The 18781-nt window shown below is 35.8% G+C and overlaps 1 protein-coding gene across 13 annotated transcripts in view; it reads left to right on the top strand.

Annotated features, from left to right (window-relative positions):
- TBL1XR1 (TBL1X/Y related 1) overlaps positions 1-18781 on the top strand; it is a 161609-nt gene that overhangs the window by 107434 nt on the left and 35394 nt on the right. For 6 of the 13 annotated variants that reach the window (XM_071214621.1, XM_058295359.2, XM_071214623.1 and 3 more), the window contains 2 exons: positions 4145-4247; positions 17825-17970. In XM_071214621.1, the coding sequence (XP_071070722.1) occupies positions 4190-4247; positions 17825-17970 (204 nt within the window). In that variant the 5' untranslated portion in view covers positions 4145-4189. Of the gene's footprint in view, positions 1-4144; positions 4248-8047; positions 8085-17824; positions 17971-18781 lie in introns of all 13 variants that reach the window. The other 7 variants (XM_071214626.1, XM_071214627.1, XM_071214628.1 and 4 more) reach the window with 2 other exon arrangements.

Below are 18781 nucleotides of genomic sequence, written 5' to 3'. Positions count from 1 at the left end.
ATTTTGTGTGGTCTATGTATCATTTAAAAAAAGATAATTTTAAAATACTATACATATTCCCTTTACTGGATCATAATTGAATTGTCTTAGTTGTTCTAAGATTTTATAGTATTTGCTGAATTGTTTAGAAGTAAAGTATTTCATACTTAACATTTAAATTATAAAGTGCATTTTTGAATATCGCTTAGTTAAATTATAGTTAAAACTGTATTTGTACGTATGTTTGTGTGTGGCTGTTTCAGTATAGTTCTGGATTCTTGAATTTAAGTAATTGAATAACAATAACTGATTGGAATTTTGAGTAAAAGCTTTTGAGTTCCTAAACTGCTTCTGAGAGCTAGGATAGAGAAGTAACAGTTATACCAATATGTATTGAAGTTCTTTAGCAAGGCAAGCATCTCCTTATGCTCTGTACTATTCTAAGAAAAATAAATTCTCCAAAATAGCATTTTTAGTGTGATATTTTATGTATACATTGATAGAATGATATTTAATTGGGGGAACTTATCATTTACTAATTAAGCATCAGGCAGAATGTACAAATAAATGCTTTGCAATTTTAGGAAGTGTTAGTTTATTTTGAATATCCTTTCTTTAATAGTCTAGAAGCTGCTTGAGGGACGGCTTATTTTGCACCTATTACACCCCAGTGGGCCTGCCACCTGGTGGTACAGAGCAAAGATAGGACGAGTGTCTCATTGTTGTTTTGTAACTGGTTTGAAAAGAGTTGTGAAAGATAGTATAATGGAAGAGATACGACGGTGGGGCTTCTTGCACTATCCCTGAGTATCTGTGATATCTAGTATTTGAGTATATAGTCGTCACAAAGGGCAGATGAAAACTATCAAAATGTAGAGGAACCCACATTGACAGTAGAAACAAACCAAAATGAACCACTTCTTTCAAGCCATAGCGAGTCCATTAATAAAGTAGTCGTTTTTTTCTCTGATTTTGCTCTTTGGCATGCAGACTTTTAAGGAGTTTTGAAAGTGAGTCACACTGAGGTACTAAGCAGGGAGAATGTTAACGTTTTCTTTCTGTTGTCCAATCTCCCGTTCTTTTTAGGTATCTTTTTGATGCTCAGATTTAAAAGGATTAATTCATACCAAACCATATTCTAGAATTTAGTATTTTTGAAAGTGGATAAACTCAAACCTTAGAGTGTACATAGTTTTACGCAACTGTGATTGAAACCTTTAGTTGAGCATTACGTCACAATTATTAGTAGCTCTTTTTAGTAGTCCGGCCCCCAGGATGGCTCCCTTGTCTGTTTGCTCACTTTTTTTTTCTTATTGTTTGTGCTTGTTGTCTGCTCATTGTCTGCTTGTTGTGATTTTTGTTTGTTTGTTTTGCTCATCTGGTTTTTTTTTTCCCTTTAGGAGGTACGGGAACTGAACCTGGGACCTCCCTTGTGGGAGGTGGGCACTCAGTGCCTGAGCCACATCCATTCCCTGCTTGTTTTTGCCTGCCCCTTATCTTTAGGAGGCATCAGAACTGAACCTGGGACCTCCCATGTGGGAGGCAGGTGCCCAGCTGCTCGAGCAACATCCGTTCCCTATTAGTATTTTTTAAAGGACACATTTGTTCTTGTGTTTCTCTTCACTGCAGAAGTGTGAATTCTGTAAGGCTTGGGTTAAAATTATTTCTTCTTTCTATTCTTAGTCCTCAGCACCTTGCTTTACCCATTCTGCGGAATATGTTCTTCCATGTCAGTGTTCATTGTCTGAGTGTTGGACTGAATGATATATTAGAGGAAGAGAAAGTCTGTTTTCTTTGTCAGTCTCCCTCAGTTGAATTCTCTCTAAACTGTCTCAGCTTCTTTAATTTTGGGAAATTCCAAAAATCAGATTGTCATTGCTTCTTCTGATAAACAGATATATAAAAGCAGCAAATGAATTTCATTATTTTGGGATGACTTGAACTCTAGCATAGGCTTCCATGATTGCTCAAATTAAGATTTGATTTCTTATAATTAGAATAGAGGGAAGTTGGTTTTTTTTTTTTTTTAAAGTCTTCTTTCAGTTCAACAGGATTTCAGGAACAATTGAATACATATTGTAACATTGCTACAGTGCTAGTGACTGGGGAATAGCATAATCTTCACAGCACTTAACATCTAATGTACAACAGTAACATCTTGACAAGAAGTCTTGGACCAATACCATCCAAAGACTATGTACTTTCCTTACATTGAGTATATATTGAACAAATCTATGATGATACAAGATCAGTTCTTTTCCAGATTAGTTTTTAGGGCTTTTTATTTTTACAAAGAAATTGGTTACTCTTCCTCCATGATTTCCATGATAAATGGCAGTACCAGGCAACCAGCTGTCCAGAAGAAAACCTTTGATTCTCTCTTTCCCTCAACTTCTGTGTCCAGTCAGTCGCCAGTGAGTTTACTTCATAAATATCCACTTTCCCAGTACTTTGCTCCAGCACCATTGCCATACTCGAGGCTGTTGTCTTCTGGATTACTGCAATGTCCTCCTGACTTAACTCTCTCTTATCCTAACCCAGTTTCCTTCCAGTCTGTTTTTCATATCACAGCTAGGATGATGGTTGTTCACCCACCCCCCATTCCTACCTTGCTTACAACCTTTCACTGTATTTTTTTCCTCTTAGTGCTGCTCTCAGAACCTTTCAGAATATGATTCTGGTATGTTTTTCAAACCTTACTTAATGTCTCACTTCTCCTTGCACTTTTAAACTCTACATGCATGTTCTTTGCACAGACTTACTGCTCACTGGAATGCTTCTTTTTCCTGCCTTATCCCGCCCCAAGCATTCGTGTTCTTAACCACTCTGCCCCATTTTTTTCAGGTCTGAACACCAGTAAGCCACTTATTCTAAGATGTGTTCCTAGCCTACTAAATGAAGTTAAGGCTTCCTCTTTGTGTGTCCAGTGGAGAATTGACTCAATTACCACTTTTCCCACAGCTTAGGGCAGGAGCAGTTCCTGTCATATAATAGCCCTCTCAAATGCTTGTTAAATTTGTGATTTTCAATTATACTGTTAACCCTGCATCGTATTCTGTATGGCATGGCAGGGTTATCAGCATAGGGCCACAATATTAGGATGCCTCTTTGTACTGAATAGATTTAAGATTTCCTTTAAACAGTGGATCAGTGAACTACCTTCCATAGCCCAAATCTGTCCCACCTCCTTTTCCATAAGGACCACAAACCAGAAAGGTTTGCCCATTTTCAAGTGCTTGGGGAAACAATGCAAAAGAAGAAAATTATTTTGTGATACATGAAAGTCATTTTGCATCCTTAAAGTTCTATTGAATACTGCCACACTCTTTTGTTGACATATTGTTGGTGGCTGCTTTTGCTCTACAATGGCAGAGTTAAGCAGTTTCAAGAGACCCTATGTCTGACAAAGCCTAAAATACTTATTACTATATGACCCTTTACAGAAACAGTTTGATGACTTCTTTAAATCATTTTTGTGATATAAGAATGGACTAGTATAATTAAACATCTTTAAGTCATGTCTAAGCCCTCCACTCCTCTCTTCCACCCCCCACCTCTGTGCGTTCTTTCTTTAAGGTTTAAATAAGTCTAATAGAATATCATTTGCATTTGGGAGTTGTATTCTAACCTCTACCTTATACATACATAAAGCTTTTTGAAACTTGAACATTGTTCATTAAATGTTGAGAAAATAGAGACTTCAAATACTACCAGATTTGTAGATAAAACCAGAGTAGAAGGTATGTTCTATTATCCCCACTGCCCCCATTTTGGTCTGAAATCAGTCTTTTCCTAAGTAACTAATGTTCTGATTTTTCAAATTTGCATTTTTTTTTACAGTTAATGAGAAAAAAGAATTAACTATTTATGCTATTTGATAAATTCATTAAAAATAATGCTGAGGCCCTCTTATAAATTTTGAATAATTTTGTCACTGTGTTATCTTGCCAAAAAAAAAAAAAAAGGCCCAACCATGCTTTAGTTGTGTGATCATTTTACTAACTATTGGAAGTAATTTTATTTGTTAGAATTTATTGATAGGTAATACAGAACCTTCATTTTACAACATCAACTAAAATCAAATGGTTTTTTACAACACTGTTTACGTTTTGCTTTAAAAATATTTTATTGAGAAAATACTTAATTAACTTTGTTTTATTTTTAGGGTTATATCCTGTGTTGTGACCTCATGGTTTAAGTGGGAATAAAGATGAGTATAAGCAGTGATGAGGTCAACTTCTTGGTATATAGATACTTGCAAGAGTCAGGTGAGTACTTTTATAAAGTAAATAGGCCTCAAATTATTTTAATATTCTCAAAATAACTTCTTATGCATTTAAAATTTGTATCAGTCCAAACTGTTGAACTTTGTATGTTTCCCTAATGTCTGGACTGTCATTTTAAAGCTATGTGTTACTGCATGGTTTAACTCTCTGACTCTTTCAAATATGTTGGAATCATCTCAGGCAAATACATGTAACAGAAGGTTTGGCTTTCACTGTTCAGAGACCATTCTTATAGTTTGTTATGAAGTGAGCTTATTGACATGGTTATTAGGAACATATAAACCCTGATACCATCAGTTTGGTAATAAATATTCAGAATTCTCAGTTAAATATTATTGGTCCTGATGGAAGTTAGCAGTTCAAAAATTAAATTATCAGTATTTCTTTTTTCTTCAAAGCTTTCATAAGTATTAATTACCCCAGTTGATTATTAAGTGCATCCTTAACCTAAATTCTTATTTTAATATATTTATGGGTAATTGATAAATAAAAACCATTGAAAGTCATTTGTAATAAATATTAAGTAAATTAGTGATCACCTAAGCTTTCTAGACAGGTAAAGAGGTATAATAAAAAACAGAAGGAATACTGTAAGGGCAAATGTGGGATGGATTAAGCAAAAAATGGAAAAGAGGGAGAGACCTTTTGGGTATGAGACAGGAATAGGGTGCTGAAAAGATTCTTGTCTCCAGTGAAAGTGCTAATTGTTAACATGAGATGGAATCATTTGGTGGTTGAAAGTATGGTCAAGAGATTGAATTTTAGAATGTATGTAGTTTGAAATGTTTCAGTAATAATATGAGGCATGGTATGAGAATTTTAGCAGTAGTCTGTGAGGAAGGGCAGAAGGCATAGAATAGAGGTCTAAACTGTGGGACAGTGAGAGTTAGGTTGTTACCTCATTGAACCTCATGATTTTGAGACTACAGTCATTTTTTTCTTATAGGATTTAGCTAGTTGTCCTGTCTCATACAGGAGTACTAATTTGGTCTTAAATCAGATCAGAGTGCTTGCTGAGATGTTCCCAGCTGCATTGCAGTTCTGAACCTTTCTCCTGGGTGGGATTTCTATTCCCAGGCACTATGGTTGCTCCTTTGGGCTGACACTGCTGAGAGGATGAAGTCCAACAAGTGCAGGGAAGGAAAGAGAAAGAAGAAATTAAAAGTAACGAATCAAGAGAGAGTAGCTTGTTATAAGCTTTGAGGTTAATGGGTTTTGTTTGGTTTTCTTTCTTTTGTTTTTAAACTGGTAAAACTGATATTGAAGACAGTTCTAAAAGAAGAGTTTGAAAGAATGTTTTGAACAAGATAAAATAAGTGAGAAAGTAGTGACCTAGTGATTGTTTTTTTAAACATATGTTTGAAAGTAGTTGTACAGTGCTTTTGACCAAACTGGAAAGAATTTGTTGGATCAAAACCAACCTTTTTGCTTTTAGTCTTTGAATCTGGCCACCTTTTAAGTCAGAGATTTAAGACTTTGAGACAGTGAAGCAGAAAACATTGTGAATGATAAAGGATGGGAAATATATTGTAAAAGCTGGTTGATGTATTGTAAAGGTAACTATTTAAATTAAGCCATATAAAATTGCTGTTTTTGGAGGTCAGGAAAAGTTGAGTAGCTCAGCACCATTCTTTGGTTTTCTGGACTGAGGTAAAGTATATCAGGGTGTAGTTAGAGGTGCAAATGAGCACTCAAGTCTTCCTGTTTCAGTGAAATCTGCAAATTGATGTTTGATGTTGCAAACAATAATAAAGTAAATAAATAGAGCAGTAAAAATAATACTTGAATTTATTTCTGAGAGAGTGTCCAGTTATTGAATATTCTCAGAAGTCTCTTTAAATTTGCTTGTGTTCTGAGAGAAAACCTTTCTAAATCCCATGTTTTTAAGTGGCAGTAAAAATAGAGGATAAATGATAATAAAATAACTTTGTCGGGTAGACTGATACGATGTGTTAAGTCCTTTATTATTCCTTACTGTGCTCTTAGATTTCCTTTGTGTATCAAAAAACTTTATACTTTACAGTGTACTGGTGATGAAGTATGATGTTAAGTCACATCTCTAAAAATGTGAACACCAGTCCCTTGGTAAAATTTGTAACTTCATATTTACATTATGACTTGTAGACAAAAATCAAACTGAATTGATGACATTTTGACTTACGGCAGTTTTTCTAGGAATGTAACTTGCTGTAAGTATAAGAATCACCTATACCAGAGTTCTAAAAGTTTGATCCTCTGAACACCTGCTTCAGAATCACTTAGAGAACATCGAGTGGGGCCCAGGAATCTGCATTTTATAAATGCCCCAGGTGATTTTTAGGCACAATAAAATTTGAAAACCACTGAGCTATATTAGTTATAGGACAATTAGAACTTGCCAAGAAAGTTGACCACAGGTATGTAGCATGTTCACAATACCTTGAAAGAAAAAAAATATATCTAGTAACTATTAAGGATAAAGTAGAAAGCATGAAATGTACACATATTGAGATTTGGGGTGTGAGACTTTCCTGAAGGGGAGCTGCCTTTAAAAGCAGCGCATTTGGATTCCCAGGCAAGGTTTAACAGGAATGATGAGGAATGTTTATGTCATAAAGGATGCCATAAGACATTTATTTGAAATTACTTCCAGAAAGAGAAGATGGGAAAGAGGTTGGGAACTTTTTACAGTCTGTGAATCCAGGACAGGGTTCTTAATGACTGTAAGTCTGGGTACTTGCCACTTACTCCAGGGGGTCTTTCTTGGTTCTGCTCTTCAGTTATGCATACAGATGACCCCCTCCTCCTCCCCGCCCCCCATTCTATTATGGAATCATCTAGTCTAGTTATTCCTTGTCTTGAGGTTTCAGCGTATTTATCACCTTAACTTTCAAAGGATACTTACTGAGAATTTATCATTAAATATCTAAGAAATATGTTACTTTTGGGTCATGAATTTTTTCTATAGACGATTGAAAGCACTGCTGAGGAAAGTAGTATCTTAATAATATTGCCTCTTCTCCTATAAAGGGAGCACTGGGTTGGATTAGGAGATAAGTGAAAAAGGAGCAATCATGGCAAAGAAAAGATCTGTGCAAAGACCATCAGAGAGCTGGTTTGAAGACTGGCAAAAAGGAACCTTGCCTATCTCATTATCTAAAGGCTTTTAGTCAGAAAGTCCAAAAAACACCTTATGAAGCTTTGTTTTATTTTGATAAATGTGTGGTTTAGACCTGATGTTTTATACAGTTAGGATTTTTAGTACTTTTTCTCTGCAAATAGCATTTAATGTTGACTGAACCATGATGTTCATCATATCCATCTCCAAAGATAATAAAATCACTTGAATTGTTTTTGCCTTAGAGACTTTTTATGCTGTGTGGTGATCATCCTATTTTGACTATGCTCAATACTAGACTATGTTGTCTGTTAGAAAGTCCAGTCCTCCCTCCTCTCCCAGTCAGATTACATAAATCCTTGGAGCACCAATTTTTCCTCACTGTAAAACTTGTTGCTGGTTGAAAAGGAATTACATCATGGTATTCATTTTCTGGTCTTTAATAGATTTCTCTGTTTGAAATAAACAGTTCCCCAACCCACCAAAACTAATAAAGAAAAAAATGTATATTTATTGCAGGATGTTTTTATTAAGTGTTGTAACTTTTCCTCAATTTTATCACTAGGAAGTTCACCCTAAGCAATATTACTTTACTCTTCACCATTCTGCATGCTTATGAACTAGATTTTTGTATTTAACAATTATTTCCTAGGGAATAAAATTAGTTATTTTTTTCTCTTTTGAGATGACTTGAAAATTGAGTGTATTCGACATGCTGTACTGTAAGTAACTATTGACTTTATTCAGTATGATGCCTTTAATTAGTGTTTGCCCAAGGGCATTAAGTAATTTGATTGCCCTAATAACTCATATATACCAACCATATGCAGATAAGTACTTAGTGGTACATATTAAATTGAGTTTACTAGAACCTGATGCAGTGTTAATTTGAGAAGCGCTGAGCTGGTTTTGGACCTTTTCTTTTTTTCCTCTTTTCCTTCACTTTTGCATCACCTACGACTGTAGTTATTCACAGTTTTGAAGAAATTGTTGCTGAAAATTATTTGTAAACATTCTTGCATCTATTTTCCTTGTTGCTCTGTATATGAAATTTAATATTATGTGGCTTACAGTGTGTATTCCGGGAAATAATTCTTGATTCTAGATTTAGCTGTCATTTATTACATATTTAAGAGCTCCGTAACATCACTATTTATGACTTGACTTTTTTGGGGGAACTATGAAGTAATTGTGTCTCAGAAATTGCAAACTGGAAATTGCAAAATCAATATGTTCTTATTACTAAGAGAAGTTATTTTCTATATTGTGATTCCGAATACTGTTAGTTTGGAAAATCATCTTGTTTTTAAAATAGTTTATCTTGCATACAGGATCCCATGTATAAGAAAGTGATGATATGTGTGGGCTGACAGTGTTCGCATGATGAAAGATCGTCTTGTCTTCCCTGTGCACACACTCTGCCACCTCCACTCCGCACTGTTTTCTAGCCATTTCAGTGTATCTGGACATGGCCCTGGCACCACACTCCTTTTTGTGAGATTATGCTTACTTCAAAGTTCTGTTTGTTTATAAGATTACATGTAAAAACCACACTTCTTTTTTTTTAAGAAAACCTAATCAGAGTAGGCAAAAATCAACCTGAATGTTCATGTATAACATAATATTTTGACCTATAACCAGACTTAGCTAGTTCTTTTTTTTCCATTTTAGCAGTTTTGTATCAGCCCCTGTAATGGCTAATACATACCTATAATAAAATGGTAGTGACTAAATGACAAAACAGTTTTTCTTGACTCTGAAAGTTAACTGGACTAGATAAATATTCCTTCCTAGCTTGCTTTCTCCCAAAACCAATTTTAACAGACTGGACAGAGGCAAGTTAAACTGGCTTTTTGTAATATGCTTCTAGCCATGAAGTCCTGCAGTAAGGATGAGGTTAGGATCATCTGGAATGTCTGCTGCGTTCAATCTTTTAATGAGTAGATGAGCAGCTGCAGAAGTGCAAATAGGTATAGATAGGTTTATAATGAAATAAAATATGTAATGAAATTCACATTAACAGCAGTTTTCATAAAATGCTGGTAATACTTTTATACTTCCAAATTAGTTTTTCTCCTTTTTGTTCTTCAGTAAGCTGAATGACCGTTTTTTTTTTTTTCTGATAAAGGAAATTACCACCATACATTCTTATTGACCCATTTATTTAAAGGACAATGACCCGTTAATGGTTCCCAAACGTAGAACTTTGTTCAATTTTAATAGTAATCTTTTTTAAATTTAAAGAATAGCGTAGCAACAGTATAAGGAAACATGTAAATTGCTGGTAGAAATGTAAATTTGCACCACTTGTTTGAAAACAGTTTGGAAATTGTGTTAGTTGCCAAAGGGGCACCAATGCAAAGTACAAGAAATCTGTTGGCTTTTACAAAGGTATTTATTTGGGGTAAAAACTTAGAGTTACAAGACCCTAAAGAGTCAAACTCAAGGTTGCTTTTTCACCCAAGATAGTTGCTATGTGTTGAAGCGAGCTCTCTGAGGGTTTAGCCTTCCTCTCTGGGCTTTCTCTCTCTCATCTGCAAACCCGCATGTGGCTTGCTCTCAGGGCTTTCTCTGTTTTCTGCCTTAGGGCTTGTTTTTTTCTGGGCTTTCTATATCAGTCTTGGCTGTCTTCTCAAGATCAACTGTAAGCTATCAGGTAAAAGGCTCATCTCTCCCCTGAGCTGTAGCTGTTTGAGTCTTCTTTCTGTCATATGGCAGGATCAAAATGACAAAGTTCTCTCCTCTTCCTGTGTGCCTTCTTGAATGAGTGTCTGTTTATGTCATCCCACCAAGGGGGCAGGGGGATTCAACCTGAGTTATGCCTGTGGTAGAATCAAAGTCCAAACCTTAACAGGTAATTTAATCAAGGGCCCCTCAACTGAATCCAATGTAATCAAAGGGTATCATATCCAGAATAGATTAATCTACAAACATAATCTTTCTCTTTTTGGGATTCATAAAATAATTTCAAACTATCAGAGCAATCATGAAAACTTCCTTTAAAATGCTCATGTCCCCTTCATCTTTTGAGGAAATTTATGCCAGGGAGGAAAAAAAAATTATATATTGTAAAATCCTATACAGATAGGTATTCGATGTAAATTTCTTAAAGTGAACACTGGAAAAGTCCAAGTGTCCAACTGTGGGATGAATGGATGAACTATTTACTGGCTGAATAATATACTATTCAAATTATTTCAGAAGATAAAATTCATATATTGTTCATATTGTGTGTGTGTGTTTTGGAGGTACTAAGGATTGAAACTGGAACCTCATACATGGGAAACAGACTCTCAACTGCTGAGCTACACCTGCTACCCATGTAGTTATATTTTTTAATGACAAAAATAGAGCACAAAATTATATAGCCAAAGTATTATATTGCACTGGAAAAAAAGAAACTATGCAAAGGAAGAAAGGAAATAGACAAAAATGTCAACAGTTGCATTTGGATTTTGTAATTTCCTCCCCCTTTTACACGTAGTTCTGGGCCTAATTCTTTAACAGCCAGGATACCTGAAAGCACTTTTCCCCTCCTCCTTTTTACCTTTTCTAAAATCTGGTCTTAGTATCTGGGGTTGGACATAGATTTGGGGGCACAAGTGTGTGTGTCAGTGGGAACAGGGATATAATTTTCTAAGCTTTTCTGACCTAATAATGAATAGAACCTTAGATAAATCATATTTTTCTTCCAGTACTGTGCTGCAGTAAAAGCTTTGCCTTTTTTCATCATATTTTCGTAATTGGATTCCCTGTACATTAATCCTGGAGTTCAAGGCCTTTTTTAAGGGCCTGCTTTTATTGTTTTTTTAAAAAATAAACTTTTATTGAACTATATCATTCATAGATGAACATTACTGTACATAAACAAATACAGTAAAATTTCTGAATTTACAAAATAAACATGCATATCATCGTACAGGGCTCACATACATCACTGCATCATTAACACCTTGCATTGTTGTGAAACATTTGTTACAGACTGTGTAAGAGCATTGTCAAAATACTACTCCTAACTGTAAGCCATATCTTATATTTGGTGTATTTCCCCCCAACTCACCCCCCAACTCACCCTATGTTAGTATTATATATTTGTTATCATTTAGGAGAAAATATTCTCATAGTTGTTCTGTTAATTATAGTCCATCTTCCACCCTGGATTCCTTGTGTTATACTGTTCCATTCTTTGTACAGCCCAGAGTGTACATTCAGTGGCTCCCATTTTCATTGCAGAGTTGTGCTGTCATTACCTCAGTGAATTTTAGAACATTTTCATTACTCCAAAAGGAAAAATTCTATACCTCCTTATGCTGCCTATTGAAGTATTAGAATATTATCTTTTTGCCATTGCTGCAAAATATTACAGTAGCACTATTGTCTGTAAGTTACATTAGTTGGAATTTTCCTGTGTATCATTGTAAAAGAACATCCTTAGATTTATACTATTAACCACAATTTCATCCACCACCGAAATCACTGTTATACATTCCCTAGATTATGCTCTTCATTCCTTTCAATTGACATTTATGTCTAGACTACCCCTTTCAGCCACAATCACATTTATAAATAGCAATGTTATACTCACTATAACGTGTTACTCTCTATTCATTTCCACACTTTTTATAGTTGACCTTATTAATACTACATACATTAAACTTCAGCTCCCTTGGGCTGGGGGAGAATGTAAACTACAGTGTAAATTATAATCCATGCAGTGTAGCAACGCTCCAAAATGTATTCATCAAATGCAATAAATGTGCCACAATGATGAAAGACGTTGTTGATGTGGGAGGAGTGGGGGGGGGGGTGGGAAGTGGGGTATACGGGAGCCTCTTATATTTTTCTTTCTTTTTTTTTTTTAAAAGATTTATTTATTTATTTAATTCCCCCCCCCCCCCCCCCCCCCCCCGTTTGTCTGTTCTTGGTGTCCATTTGCTGCGTCTTGTTTCTTTGTCAGATTCTGTTGTCGTCAGTGGCACGGGAAGTGTGGGTGGCGCCATTCCTGGGCAGGCTGCTCTTTCTTTTCGCGCTGGGCGGCTCTCCTCACGGGCGCACTCCTTGCGCGTGGGGCTCCCCCACACGGGGGACACCCCTGCATGGCACGGCACTCCTTGCGCGCATCAGCGCTGCGCATGGCCAGCTCCACACGGGTCAAGGAGGCCCGGGGTTTGAACCGCGGACCTCCCATATGGTAGACGGACGCCCTAACCACTGGGCCAAAGTCCGTTTCCCTTATATTTTTCAATGTAACATTTTGTGTGATCTATGTATCTTTGAAAAAAAGAAAATAAAAAAATAAATAAAACAAACAAAACCTATATCAGTTCCATTCTCAACTCACATTCTATTTCCTAGCAACCTATGCTCTCAAGCAGGGGTTCTTAACCTTTTTTGTTCCATGGACCCCTATGCCAGTCAAGTGAAAACTACAGACCTCTTCTTAGAATGTAGTGGCAGATAGTTTTATGAAACTCAACATTGCCATGTCTTTAAATTAAATTTTAGGATTATTCAAAATTACATCTTAGAACTTTCCCATAATTTCAATACCTGATAACCTAAGAGGTAATCTATTCAAACTGTCATTTTCGACAAACATTTAGAAACTTGAGTTTTCCCATGGCATCATAAAACCATCTCTGCCTTCCTTACGAACGTTTTTCCAGGCAGTTAGCCTTTGCACTGAGAACACACTACATCAAAATAAAAATCATACTAAGCCCACACTGTACTGTATATTATTTAATAAATAAAATTATAAGCGTACCAATTCTTTTCCATAAGAATGCTTTTAAATGCATAAAATTACAAAGGAAATCAGTTGTATATATTGAAATATAGTTACTAAAATAAAAAATATGACATAATACCATACATATGTGCTTCTTAACACATGAATAGTAATCCATACATCAAAAATATAGGAAAATTAAATTTTTATTTTTAAGGACATGTCAATATGTAGACTGTTTATCTTGAATATGAACATTAAACTGTGATGTAGTATTTGACAAGGCAAGGTGTATTTGAGTTGATTTTTTTCACTTCCAGCTCATGGACCCCCTGAAATCTTTCCATGGACCCCTTGGGGGGTCTGTGGATTCTTGGTTAAGAACCCCTATTCTAGAACAAGTTTACCTCTGTGAGTTTATTTATCTTATCGTTTTTAGTTCATATTAATGAGACCATACATTTGTCCTTTTGTGGCTGCCCTATTTCCCTCAACAAAGTATCCTCTAGGTGCATCTATGTTATTGCATGCATCCCGATTTCATTTCTTCTTAAAAGCTGTTTAGTATTCCATTGGATGAATATATATCACATTTTGTTTATCCATTTATCGGTTGATGGACATGCTGATTCCATATTTTAGTAATTGTGAATAATGCTGCTATGAACATGAGTATGCAAATGTCAATTCATGTTCTTGCTAGTTCATGTTCTTCCTAGTAAAAGAATTGCTGAATCATAAGGCAGTTCTATATTCAGTTTTTTGAGGTATTGTTGGGCTTGCTTTTTTATTCCTGTGCTCTGCAAAGTATAGTTGACAGGCCCTAGAGGGCAAACTCGCCTTTGAGAATACCATTCTCATCATCCCAAGGGAAGGCAACTCCCTAAAAGAAGCAGTATGTAGAAAATGGTTGTTTTGTGATTTCACTTCTTACAGTTGGAGTGGTCTTTGATCCAATGTGTAATCACCCCCACCACTGTTCATCTCTGTCAGTGAATTTCTGTATACCGAACTTTGTGGTTTCTAGCCTCATTCCTTGTTGTAGTCTCTTTTTTATCTCCCAAATCTTAATTACAGTGGTACTATTCGTATCAGATTTGTTTTACTCTGGAAAGAAATGATGCTATTTTAGGTAATCATGCCAAATTGAAACATTTCCACAGATTTAGGTGATCCCTATTGCCTTCTATTTTGTAAATCAGAAGCTGTTCTTGGAAAGTATTTCCTGCATATCCCTGTACAGATAATGAAAAACATTTACTGCCACAAAACTGGTCGAAATTTTAGATCACTTTTCAAGAAGACTTAGGTCATATACTTTTCTTAGAGTCATATTTTCTGCCGTGTCAACATACATTATAGTAGAGTTGTATTCTAATTTAATAAACATGTTTTGAGCTTCTTTTAAGTCAGGTGACTTGCTAGTTCCCCAGAATTAAAAGATTGTTAAGACATAAATCCTTTCCTCACGCAGCCCATACTAATAGTCGTACACACACACAAACACACACACACACACACACACACGGTGATAACCAGTGTGATAAGTGCCATAATAGATGAATATACAGATTGCAGGATTAGCAAAGGAGAGACTGATTAAATCTGGGAACAGTGAAAGGAAGGATTTCACTACCATTCAGATAGGGGGAAAGAGCAAAGAAGAAAGGAGTTGAACATATGCATACAAAGTCCCAGAGGCATGGTAGAGTACAGCATATTCAAGGAGTTACATGTAATTTGCTATTACTTCAACTTAATGTGCAATAGAAAGCAGAGTGGGGAATGTGGAATTGGGGAAAAGAGAGAATCCGATCACAGGCATCACTGTGTGCTATTCATAGGAGTTAGGCCTTTATTATGAAGGCCAAAGGAGCCATTGAAAGTGCCAAGTAAGAAATGATATGATTAGTTTTTGTTTTAGAAATACTATTCTTGCGGCAATGTAGCAAAGATACTGAACGAGAAAGAAAGGACAGAAACTTAATGACAATAATAGACTAGGGAAAGGATAATGGAGACTGAATTCATGTCCTGGCAGGAAGGTGATTGTGACAGAGTCCAGAGGGTTTACATGGTAGGCTCTGATGAATGGTGGAATGCTAGTGGCTGAGGGAAGGGTGGACAGAGGGATGTCTTTCAGGTGTAAAAAAAGTGAAATGAGAAAATTTTCATAAAGTTTTAGGGAGGATAAGAAAAGTGTAGTTTTGAATGCAATGATTTTAAGCTACCATGTAATGCTGTGACTAGATATAAAATATTGTAGATAAATTCAACATTTTTCCTTTTAATACAGAGCATTTAAGTGTGAAACAAAATTTATCTAGGGTAAACATTAGTGAAAAGTACCAGAAAAAGGCTAACCACTACTTCAGGGTAGTTTTGTTGCTGTTTGAGATCATTCTAAATGTATCTGCAGTAACTTGAAATGCATGAGAGTGCTAGACCCTTAATAGCTTCTCTGCTGACCGACAGAACAAATTCAGGATAGATGGCAGTATTCCATCCTAAAATTGACATGATTCCACCTGCAATGCTTCATCTCTATCAAGAAATTAAAAAGGGTCTAAATCAGGGATTCTTACTCGTTTTTGTTCCATCGACCCCTTTGCCAGTCAGGTGAAGTGAATGCTGCTGTAATTTATTAATTGCATACACTCATAAGTGAAGGAAATGCTAGATATCAGTTAGAGGTTAGAGAAAATAAAGATAGTAAGTTGATTTTTTTTTTCCAATTCAAGCTCACAGACCTCCTGGTTAAAAATGTAGTGTTTTTGACTATTTAAAATTACTGATGGACTTTGCCACAATGTGCGAGCTTTCTGTACATCAAAATGCTTCTAAAACCTTGGCACTAAATAAGGCTAATAAGATATTTAATGTTTCATACACTACCCAAACCACGTTCCAAGACCCTGAATTGAAAAGAGGAGGAGAATGACAGTCTTTTACGTTGTATTAGTAAATAGGAACTCACTCTGTTGACTTTATCTTACTGTGTTTTAATTCTTCAGTAGGTAGAGTGGAGTGAAGTGGTTAAAGTCATATGATCTGAGTGAATCTGAGATCATATGACCTTACTTATTGACTGGTTTAATTCAAGCTATAAAATAATTATATGTGTATGTATAGTGTGTACAATATGGTAGTCCCTCCATAAATGATATCTTCTATCTTCAAGGCTTCTTAAATTTCTAAGTTACTTCGCTGTTTGGCCTTTTTCCCTATTTATGGTTGAGCACCAGGGGGAGGGTTGTAATTGAAAACAGAATTCTCCCTTCTCATCGCTTATAGCTTTCACTGCCATATTTCTTATCCTTTCTCCCCATCCTCCCCAATCCTCACTCTGAGTGTGCCATCCTCATGATCTAGAATTTATTGATACCGGATATGTACCTGCACAAAGGTATCCTTTTGCCTGAATTTTTCATTGGTGTCTTTCTTGGCTATCTCTTTGAGTTCAGATTAAACTGAAAATGGTTTATAATGTATTCAGTTACGATCTTGCTTGTGAGCAAAATCATGAGTTGTTAAAAGAAAGGTTTTAAAGATAACTTAATCTCTTGCCAATCTTTATATGGGCAGTTGTAAGCATGGCATGATCGTGATCATGTATCCTAAGATCGGGGGTGGAAAGGGCTGTGGGAAAATCAACTTGAATATTATTGATGTTGGTTGACCAGTTAAAAATATTTCCTAGTCACATGCTATTTGTGAGCCTACAATATTTTATTATACAGTATTCACAAGTGCCACAAGGAGCATAAGGGCGGAAGCACAAAAATGCAAAACTGCAAAAAATGACATGTTCTCAGCACTAAAACTAGGCCACATGGGCTAGACAGCAGAGTTATTGTGTAGATTAAATCACTTTAACCAGCCCCAAAATGTTCATTTGCTTTGAAAGTTTAATACTCTGCATTACATGTATAATTTAATGAGTTGTTTAAAAATATTTTAATAGTAATTACTATTTAATGATAAACTGAGATGGATTATTTTGGTAAAGAGAATAATGACCTTTGGGTCTGTCAGTTAACAAGAATTTAACTTTTGAATTTGACTTTCAAAAAACAAGGCCAACATAAACTCTCAAGCCCTCTTCTTATTTTAATTGGGAGATGTCATTTGTTAAAAGTCTCATACAGATTATATTTAAATGAAAAAGTTTTTGTTATGTGAGTATCCTGGTTTTTATGTGTTTCAGATTAAAATGCAATAATTGCTGATTCCTTAGTTTTAGTTTACCTTGTATTTCCTAGGTAGTTTGAAGATGAACTGTAAAATATTGAAACATAAGTTGTTGACAATTTTTATTTAGAAACTTAAATATACTACAAAATATTAATATTTCTTGATTTATCTTGACCTCAGTTACCTTGAGTGAAGCAGTTGAGTCTGATTTCTAAAGGATTTTCCAACCTTAAAGTTTGATGTTTTTCAGTGAGGAAAGTTATAATTCTAATTTTATAAAATTTGAAGTTTTATAATCAAGTATGGACTAAAAGTTTTAAAGAATACTTTAAATAATAAAAGAAAAGGAAAATATCTAAAGGTAAACATGTTGGGATTTTGATATTTCTTTTTTAAAGAACATACTTGGTCTGTGTATCTCTGGGATATCAAGGGTGTTGAATGTGATTTTTGAAAACTATAGAGGTCTTTTATTTGTGCGATGTAGCATGGTGTCACTAGAAGAATTAATTCTCCTACCTTTTCTTTCGCTTTTAGGATTTTCTCATTCAGCATTTACCTTTGGTATAGAAAGCCATATCAGTCAGTCTAATATAAATGGTGCCCTTGTCCCACCTGCTGCATTGATTTCTATCATCCAGAAAGGTCTACAGTATGTAGAAGCAGAAGTTAGTATTAATGAGGTAAGAAAAACATTTCAAATACTAATTCTTTCTCTTAAATATGTCCTTAACTCACATCTTTTTTTTTTAAGATTTATTTTTTTTCTCTCCCCTGCCCACACTGCCGCTGCCTCCTCCCCCCCCCCCCCCCATTGTCTACTCTTTATGTCCATTTGCTGTGTGTGCTTCTTTGTCAACTTGCTTTCTTGTCAACAGCACCAGGAATCTGCATCTCTTTTTGTTGCGTCATCTTGCTGCGTCAGCTCTCCAAGTGTGGTGCCACCCTGGGCAGGCTGCATTTTTTTTGTGCTGGGAGGCTCTCCTTATGGGGTGCACACCTTGCACGTGGGACTCCCCTATGTGGGGGACACCCTTGCATGGCACAGCCCTCCTTGCGCGCATCAGCGCTGTGCATGGGCCAGCTCATCACACAGGTCAGGAGGCCCTGGGTTTGAACTCTGGACCTCTCATGTGGTAGGCAGACCCTCTATCCATTGAGCTAAATTCGCTTCCCACATATCTTGGTTGTTTTCCCCTTACTTCAGTTTCCCTGGATTAATAACTAAATGAGGGTATTACTCCTAGTGCAACAGTCAGGTCACACAGGCAAGGCATGTTGACTGTTGGCTCCCAATTTTAAGGACCATTATCTGTAGCTTATTTCCCTTTATATGTTTTCATAAGTAAACAATGAGACAATTTACATTAAAACACAACAGCATTCTGGTGTAGAATGCTGAGACTGTATTTGATGAGCAATTTGAAAAATCTCTGGTTATTTGTATATACTGCAGTTTTGGAAGCCAGTTTATAATTGAAGCCAACTCTTGAT

The sequence above is a fragment of the Dasypus novemcinctus genome, chromosome 4, assembly GCF_030445035.2.
Source record: "Dasypus novemcinctus isolate mDasNov1 chromosome 4, mDasNov1.1.hap2, whole genome shotgun sequence".
Taxonomy (NCBI): Eukaryota; Metazoa; Chordata; class Mammalia; order Cingulata; family Dasypodidae; genus Dasypus; species Dasypus novemcinctus.
Note: the sequence above shows the minus strand (reverse complement) of the source record. Positions and strands in the feature narration are given on the sequence as shown.